This window comes from Anarhichas minor, unplaced genomic scaffold (assembly GCF_050575085.1).
Source record: "Anarhichas minor isolate MPS153535 unplaced genomic scaffold, ASM5057508v1 ptg000002l, whole genome shotgun sequence".
NCBI lineage: Eukaryota > Metazoa > Chordata > Actinopteri > Perciformes > Anarhichadidae > Anarhichas > Anarhichas minor.
This window is the reverse complement of record NW_027466448.1, coordinates 8,680,106-8,688,611: the sequence shown is the minus strand read 5'-3', so window position 1 is coordinate 8,688,611 and position 8,506 is coordinate 8,680,106. Positions and strand designations below refer to the sequence as shown.

General features: G+C 39.8%; 3 protein-coding genes across 4 annotated transcripts; 1 reads left to right on the top strand and 2 right to left on the bottom strand.

The window, feature by feature from the left end:
- Positions 1 to 408: 408 nt before the first annotated feature.
- zmat5 (zinc finger, matrin-type 5) lies at positions 409 to 2,977 on the bottom strand. Of its 2 annotated transcripts, none has more exons than XM_076088711.1 (6): positions 2,829 to 2,977; positions 2,036 to 2,209; positions 1,752 to 1,814; positions 1,570 to 1,650; positions 1,138 to 1,246; positions 409 to 1,028 (listed from the first exon to the last, which is right to left on the bottom strand). In XM_076088711.1, the coding sequence occupies exons 2-6, from the start codon at positions 2,160 to 2,162 to the stop codon at positions 881 to 883; spliced, it is 528 nt and encodes a 175-aa protein (XP_075944826.1). In that variant the 5' UTR covers positions 2,163 to 2,209; positions 2,829 to 2,977; the 3' UTR covers positions 409 to 880. The 2 variants fall into 2 exon arrangements, with proteins under 2 accessions (XP_075944826.1, XP_075944825.1); XM_076088710.1 differs by having other exon boundaries at positions 2,796 to 2,946.
- A 4-nt stretch (positions 2,978 to 2,981) lies between these two features.
- On the top strand, positions 2,982 to 3,662 carry uqcr10 (ubiquinol-cytochrome c reductase, complex III subunit X). The gene is made up of 2 exons (XM_076088712.1): positions 2,982 to 3,143; positions 3,339 to 3,662. Exons 1-2 carry the CDS (start codon positions 3,003 to 3,005, stop codon positions 3,384 to 3,386), a joined length of 189 nt encoding a protein of 62 aa, XP_075944827.1. The 5' UTR covers positions 2,982 to 3,002; the 3' UTR covers positions 3,387 to 3,662.
- A 389-nt stretch (positions 3,663 to 4,051) lies between these two features.
- gal3st1b (galactose-3-O-sulfotransferase 1b) lies at positions 4,052 to 8,365 on the bottom strand. Its single transcript, XM_076088709.1, has 3 exons — positions 7,353 to 8,365; positions 6,312 to 6,455; positions 4,052 to 6,229 (listed from the first exon to the last, which is right to left on the bottom strand). Exons 2-3 carry the CDS (start codon positions 6,434 to 6,436, stop codon positions 5,077 to 5,079), a joined length of 1,278 nt encoding a protein of 425 aa, XP_075944824.1. The 5' UTR covers positions 6,437 to 6,455; positions 7,353 to 8,365; the 3' UTR covers positions 4,052 to 5,076.
- Positions 8,366 to 8,506: the final 141 nt, after the last annotated feature.

Genomic DNA, 8,506 nt, shown 5'->3' with positions numbered 1-8,506 from the left:
TAAGCAAACTAGAGTATCGGTTAACTGAATTCACGTGTATCGTCGTGTTTATGGTTGCTGCACTCCTTCTGACTCTAGAGCGAGTTTTGTTTACCCATGCAAGGGTTGGTAACATGTGCTTTTACCTCCTCATTTAATATTTGCAAAGCCAATTTTTATGTTCGTGAAATAATTCATAGTTTGCTTTAAATCAGACTTTTCCTTCACTTTCTTTGTTGGCTTGTTACTCCCACCAATGAGCAGACCAGTCTGAAACCAACTGGATGTTCCCGTGTCCTTGTGTGTGACATAAACAAAACAGGAAGTCAAACATAAAGCTGTTGATCCATAGCGCCAATAGTGGTCAAAAACACCTTTAAAGTCAGAGACGTATTTTGGCCAAGACAGCAGAAGAAGAGTTAGACAAAATAGAAAAAAAAACTCAAAGCAATTTAATGAGGCTTCTGCTGTAAGCAACAAATTAGATTAGGTATACACATTTCAGCTTAATCCCATATTATGAGGAATAACCTAATCGAGGACTTAAACAGGCGAATAAAAATGATGATACATTCATAACAAATCCAAGGGATCTGCATGATGGTTCAATGACAACAAACAAACTTTCTATATAAAAAAATGTCCTGATGAAACTTAATCCATTTTTTTGTTTAAGGATTTAAGAAACGTTTTTAATTGATAGTTCAACAAAACATGACCTAAACTATACGGCATTAAAAGTGTTTTTTATCCTTATTTTTATATTTATTTCAAACCTCCCTTCAAACTGCCAATTATAAACGTGACACCATCTCTTAATAACATATGTATTCTGAACCATTCCTCCTATTAATGTGGCACACCCACGTCATAGTGATATGAAGCACACAGTGAATATCTTTCAACCCCATTCTGTGTTCACTTTGACTCTCCATCCGCCTGGAGGAGGAGGCAGGAGAGAGGGTGGGAGGTCGGGGATGGAGAGGAGATGTTGAGGTACGTCACTTTCTTCTTGGCCCTCTTCGCTGTCGTCCTTATCTTTTAGATCTCTGCAGGGATGAATAATGGAACGGGTGAATTCTATATATCAACGAGAATAACCATTAGAAATGCTAAACATGTCTGAATAAGTGTTGAAACAAAAATGAAAGAGCGTACCCTTTGCTACCGACGGCAGTTTGCTTCTTCTCCCTTCTGGAGAGCCACTCCTCTATACTTCGCCCAGGCATCTTTCTGTCTACATAGTCCTCTCTGTGCCGCCTTTCATCTGAAAGACATGAAATATCACTCCTGTCATCAACATATCAACACAATACAATTTGTACTCGACTACTATTACATATTGTTTTAAGACATGCTGGAGGACGTGCTAACCCAAGGTACTTGGCATGCTAAGCCCTCTGCTGCATTACATTCCAGCTATTAATCTGGACCGTGTTGATATTGTGTGACACCTGTGAGTGCAGTGTTGAATGTTAACCTCATTATTAATGAATCGTTTAGATAACACTATTTATATTGGCAAATGTGTGCGTTTAACGTGTGGGATATTGCTTTGGTAGACAGCACCACCCTTTGGTTACAGCTTACCTTCCGCCTGTCTTTTTAAGATAAACAGATCCTCTTCGGACATGTGAGAAAACCTGCAGTTAGGGCCAAAATCACAAATTCCTAAAAGACACGAAAAGCCAGGGAAAGTGGTTATTACAAAAGGGCGTTTAATATAGATTCCTGCGTTGTTGGATGAATGTAAATTCAAACTGTTCTGTTACCTTTTTGGAGAAACTTCCTGCAGGGTTTCTTTGTTTGCTCATCGCACAGGATGGCTGAAGAGTCTAAAAAAAAAAATGGTAATGTTGTCTTTGGTTATTTATATAATCTTCCATCATAAAGTGAGCAGCCAAGATGGCAAAACAAATGTAAGCATGCAAATTCTCCAATCAAAATCTCATAGATAGGTTTAAGACCTAAACAACTTTTAAATTTGTCAGAAAAAAAAAATAATGACGCTAAAATATTTCCATTGTGAGCAGATGTCAGAGGTCTACAGTCTCACCTCTGAAGTAGTCATACCAGGCCTTCTTAGCTCTGTGGTGCTGGACACCATTGAGATGTTTTTTCCGGTTGTGCATGTTGTCCTGAAAGGACCGGTCACAGTAGTCACAGTAGTATCTCTTCCCCATGGTGCCGGCTATGTGCTCACACCAGCAAGATGTCGCCTTTTAAATAGCTGAAAAACAGAGAACAGAAACAAAAATACATTCACATAAGCACCGTCAACACTAGAGTTTTTCTTTAAAATGAAAATCCATACTGTGTATCTGTACTATCATCAATTGTGTTCTTGATTATTGTTCTGCTAGATTATGAATCTATAGTTTTATCTAGAAATAGTCAAACATGCAGAACATAAATTCCCATAGTCAAAGGCGTCATATTTGTATTCTACTTTGTTTTGTCTGCCCAACAGTCTACAAACCAAAGATAATTCAATATTTAATTTACAATTATATAAAACGGCCTCATATCTACAGAAGCTGGTTGCTGCCACCTACTGGTTCAGTAGTGACGGTGCTTATGTTTTGAATGTGCTTCGGTGTGACTTCCATTTCTACTCTGACGATAGAAAGGTACAAAACGATTTAGAAACATACTCAGCATGTAAACGAGCAGTTTGCAGCTCGAACAAACACTTCCCCAGATAATCCAGCGTTAACTTCCTTAAATATGTGTCCGTAGCGTTGTTAAATCTGGATAGTTAACGTTAGCTTACATGCTTATTATTACATCAATGCACGTTTGATTTAAATACGTACGTATATTGAATTCAAACAGCAACGAGCACAAACCATTGGCGAAACAGTGCTGTCCTCCTCTGTGTTTGATTTGAAGGACCACGCGCAGTACGTTGGTGTGAAAAAGATAAAGGACATCCTACTACCAAATAACTTAAGGACCGGAAGAGGGCAGGCAAAGCGCGTCACAGCAGCTTCCGGTCCTGCGCAGTACGTCAATCCACCGACATGGCGCTGGCTAAATCCGTCTACAATCTGCTCTTCAGGAGAACGTCCACTTTCGCCATAACCATCATGGTTGGAGCGGTCTTCTTTGAACGACTCTTTGACCAAGGTGGCGACGCGATTTTTGAGTCAATGAATCGCGGGGTAAGTGTGTCCTTTTGGGGATTTAAAGCTTGTTTAATCCTGACCTTGTAAGCAGAGGGCGAAGCGGCGCTAACGTTAGCTAAACTAAGCTAGCTTGCCTAGTCGAGCATCGTCTGTTTTCAACTCTTGTTTGTGGAGACAACCTATCTGTTCATATGAAATACCTAACGTTATTTAATTAATGCTTTATTACAGAAACTGTGGAAAGACATCCAACACCACTACGAGATCAAAGAGGAATAATAGGACGCCGCTGGGTCACCTAAGGCTGAAGTGCAACTGTTGTCACTTCCATTATCCATTCTTCCTGGACTCCATAACGTTATCTGAATCAAACATCGGTCAACATGGACAATGTGCTTCAAGTCAACCGACCTGCGGGAGCTGATTGACTGTCCAGACCGCCACGAAGAAGGAGCAATGGTTCCTGTCACCTCGTCCTCCTCTTCCTGCTGTTATGTGCAAAGCATTCGTTCTCCTCACAGATTGTAAATTGTTAAATTAAAAGTGTTAATGTCATACAGATCTAGCAGTGTTTTGATTTGATTTGTTTAATACGGTATGCATGGGTCGAAGCAGATTGCATTATCAAATGATTTTACTTTTGTTTGACTTACTGGTATTTACAAAGAGCATCATATTTACAATAGAGTACTAGTGATTGATATTGACAGACAAGCCTTCCTTAAAGTAAATGATCATTCTTATGCACTAAGTGCTGTACGCAGGGTCTCTCCAATGTGTGCCTGTGTATTAGCTTCTGGATGAAACCTACTTTTAGACCACGGATAACTTATATTTTCACTATAACAGGAAAGAGCATCTTGGTTCTAGATGGATTCTAAATGCATCAAATGCAAATATTTATTTTTACAATCAACACTTGAAATAATGAAGGCACTTGTAAATGACAAGGTACAAAATGTTTACTTAAGATTTCACTTTTTTTTCTTTTTACAAAATATACAACACACAACACTGTCAACGAGGAAGTGCCACAAATATTGTCATGAAAACGTAATAGTTAGTTGAAATAAAATAATGAAGCTCTTACTCGGATTACACTGTAAAACGTGATGCTAAAGATCCAAGGCCACCGGTTATCAGGATTCTGATCAAATCAGCAGAAAGTAGTCTAATCTACAAACAATAGCTGCCACCTTTTACCAAAAATAATATTGAAACTGATTTATCATTTTGTAATGCCTAAATTAAAGTAAAAATCAACACAAAAATAATAATTAGCTTTTCATGCCATGTCAAACCATCATTACTGTCAATGGATGTTATGACAGGGTCATACAAGGCCACTACAATTCAAATTCATTGCATACAACTGCACCGACACTCAGGCCTTTAGGGAGCACCCTAGCACCGTCTGTCCCACTGAAAACTCTTCGTGTCAACATCATGATAACAACCACTGATGGCTCAGTGTTTGACGTCACACCCTGCTTTGATTAATGTAGGTTAAAATCAGGTACCAGAAACATTTGTGCTGGCAGTGGACAATTAAGCAAATAAGCTTTGCACAATAATGCTAAAAACATTCACCATGCAAATTTTACCAAGAAGTCGAGTAGCAACCAGAACAACATCTAGGAGTCTTATTGTCCACACGTTTAAGTGTGAAACAGAGTTTTAGCATTTGCCGTGCACAATGTTTAAAAATACAACGCAAAAAGCAATTAACAGGCAACAGATGATGAGAGGAGGTATCGGAGAACTTTTACCCATCTGTAGGCCTATTTGGGATTGGCACAAAAAAAAAATCCTGAATGTAACACAGTCCATGAAGCAAAAGAAGAATTTACCTTTTAGTTTACAAATATGAATTATTATGGATGCATTATTCAGAAGAAAACTGAAAGTCATCACAACACGTGTTTCAGGATAAATTGCTATATTCTAGTTCTAAATGTTTTAATCCAAGTCAAACAATAAAAACAGCATCTTTTAACCAACCCCATAGTCTAGTAAGCCACAGGTTTACGCCCAGGTCTGACAAGTATTGTATTTCAGGCGTGAGCATTTTCTCACAGATTGTCCTGAAGTTTGGATCAATATTTTTCCTCATGTTGTACCCCAGGATGGAAGACTCTCCTACTGGCTGCCAGGGCAGGAAACGTGCGTCTTGAATCTTATGGGCCTCAACTGCACCTCCGTCCTCGATACAGATGTCCCTCATCTCAGAATTTCTTCTCCTCAGCTCATTAACCTCCTGCTTCATTCTGTCTCTCCCATACGCCTCCACTCTGGCCCAGAAGGTAGCATTAAAGTGCTGGTAGAGCCTCCAGTCTGCCCCGTTCCACTGTAAAGCTCTGGCTCTCAACTCAGGGGTCAGATGAGACACAGAGGAGCTCCTGCGAGCATTGAGTTTAAAATACAGGATGTCCTCCGTGGTCCAACACAGCGTGTCCTTCAGCAGGACAAGAGACTCCTCGAAATATTCTGCGAAGAGCACGAGATCAAAACGCTTCGACAAGTTATGAACATCCCTTATTACACGAGGATCATCGGCCTCCAAGTTGTTGTCCAAACCAAAGTCAAAAAAGAGCATATTTCTGAGGTAGAATGAGTTGAAAGCGTCTGCGCTGTAGAAGCTCTGAGGATTGTTCAGAAACTCTGCCAGTTTGTTCTCTCCATCGATCCTCCAGGTGAGAGGAACTGCCCTGTGATAATAATGGAAGGACGACTCAAAGAGAGCCACCGGATCGCGTAAGATGGTGATGTACACGGCATCCGGAGGCAGGAGCTTGGCCACTTCTCGATGGTCAAAGCGCATGTGGTTGCACACGATGTTGAAACAGTCTCCAAGCCTGTAGTCCTTCACCTGGGAGCACAGGAAAGGCGATGGGTAGAAGAAGTCGTTGCGCCCATCGGGCAGGGCGAATTTCAGCTTGTGCTTTTCTCCAAATCGGAAGAGGATGTTGAGTATGGTGCTGCTAGCAGTTTTATGGGTCTTCATGAACATGATGTTTACTTTGGGGGAGCACCCTTGTGACTTTGTGCTTTGAGAAGGCATGCTCACATTTTTCTTCAACAGTTCTGCCACACTGAGAGCACACGTGCTTTGCTGGGAGCCCCTGTGAATAAAATACAAGGATGAGCAAACAGATCAACTGACTAAACTCAATAAAATAATGCTTTCCTTTTAAATGGTTTTACCTGTTCTTTCCTTGGCTTGAGTTCGTCAAGCAGTACAGCACCAGTATGATGTTGGTCAATAAAACCCAGAGAATCAGCCTTCGTATCACAACTGCGCACTTGTTTCCTTTGATGCCAGACATCATTTAACACCCAAACGTTAACCTGAAGATGCAATAAGAGAGCATGCATGTATAGAGGAAAACATCACAGGAGGTTCAGGTGTGAGACACACCTCGCTGCAGCCCTGCCTCCTACAATATTACGTTCCCATACAACTAACCTGCGCTCTCAATTACGTTTCGGAAGACAACACAAAACAAAAGCAACACGACAAAACCACTGTTGGGTTTAGGCTGCTATACAGTCTATGGGTTTAGGCAACAAAAGTGTTTAGTTAGGTATACTAAAAATATCTTGTTTTGGCTTAAAATCACTACGAAATAAATAAATAAATGAATCAAAACTACAAACAAAATTACTTGATATCTTTATGATAAACTATAGAGAAACGAAATGACGTAAAGAAGCGCTAATACAGATCAGCAATAAAACTGCTGCTCAAAAAACCCACACAGAGCCCCCATGTTTACACTTTAAACATGTTTATAGTACTGAAATTCCTTTCACAACACTCAGCAGATTTGGAAAGATAAAAGAGACATTTACATGAGAAACAAAGTTTAGGTTTAGGACAATGGCTAAATATCATAATAGATTCCTCCGGTTGACACTGGACAGATGATTACTCTTCATGTCTTGTAGAGTGTCTCTGTGCGTACCAGCTCTGACTTCTTATCTTTAACATTAATAGTCATCTGTCGTCCATTTGTCACATTTGATGAGAATAACTATCATACATATATGTATGCCTGTTAGAGTAGTTGTAATACATGAGGGGGGGGGGGGGAAGAACTTGATTAAAGCCTATGTTTAACATGTTTTAACTTTAACAATTCTGTTGACCTATTATTCTAAAATATAATGTCATGGTAAATCAAAGAATGATACAACGTGCGCATGTCTGTCTGGAAGAATTTCCAAGTAAAGGGATGTATTTACCTGCAGATGACAGCATTAGCAGTGTGGGAGTGAGGATTATCCCCAATGGTGAAAGAAAAGCCTCTATTGTTCCACATGCTGTGCACACTCCCTGAGGTCATATCTCATTGGCTGTGAGGAGTGAAAGAAGTCAGATGTACATTCTCCTCCCACAGGGGCTGAAGTGGTTTGTGAAATAGGCTGCTGTTGAAGACATATCTGTTCTAACAGAGTGTAGGGTGACAAATCATCTTACAAAATCAAGCAGGTCTGTATCTTCCGAAAGTATACTTAAGTGTGTAGTAATTAGGCTATTTGATGTATTCAGAGTTGGCACAGAGTAGTTGTACTGATGTTTATTTGCCATTGCGACGATATTTCCATGCTGCATTTGACCATCTTAACTCCAGCAGCAGATCAAAGAATGCAGATATGGAGGGCGTAATGATGAACATCTTTTTTTTTTAATTGTTTTTGAGAATTTTCATAAGAACACTGGTCTATCCATTGAAAAATGTCATTTTTGTTACAATGTTCTTTCACTCAGTAAGATGGCTGGGTGATTGCATACATGTGAAACAAACTGTAGTATTTACAATTATGTAGCTAAAACATGTAGCTATTGTGTGTGTGTGAAAGAAAATACCAATATACGGAGTTTGAATGTATTAAATGTATAACATATGATGACAGTGCCACAGCAATACATATATTATGTACTGCACATCTTGGAACACATTCAAGATGTCATAACTATAATAATAATAACATCTAGCTGTACAGAGAGCACTTTTTTAGTCTCCAGATACCTGGACCCAGGTGCTGCCTCAGCTGCTGTGGACTTTGGCTGAATCATCGCTTATTTAGTAGGTCACATCGATTTGGCAAAGGGAGCCCACGGGCTTCTGTGTGGCAATGGTTGTAGTTGTTGTCATCGACGTCAGTGAGGACAACAGGATTTGTGTCACTACGAGATAACATCAGGGTCGCTATCTATCCATTCTGGGGTGCTATAGTAAACAAGGCCAACAATGGCACAAGCTGGAGTTTGTGTATCTTTTAGGCAACAATATAAATGTTGTTATAAGTGTTTAAAAACGTTGTCAGTCATGAGGTGTAACTTTTGAGTTTTCAAAGATCCTTCCCCAACAACTTCAGATATTAAGTAAATGTCC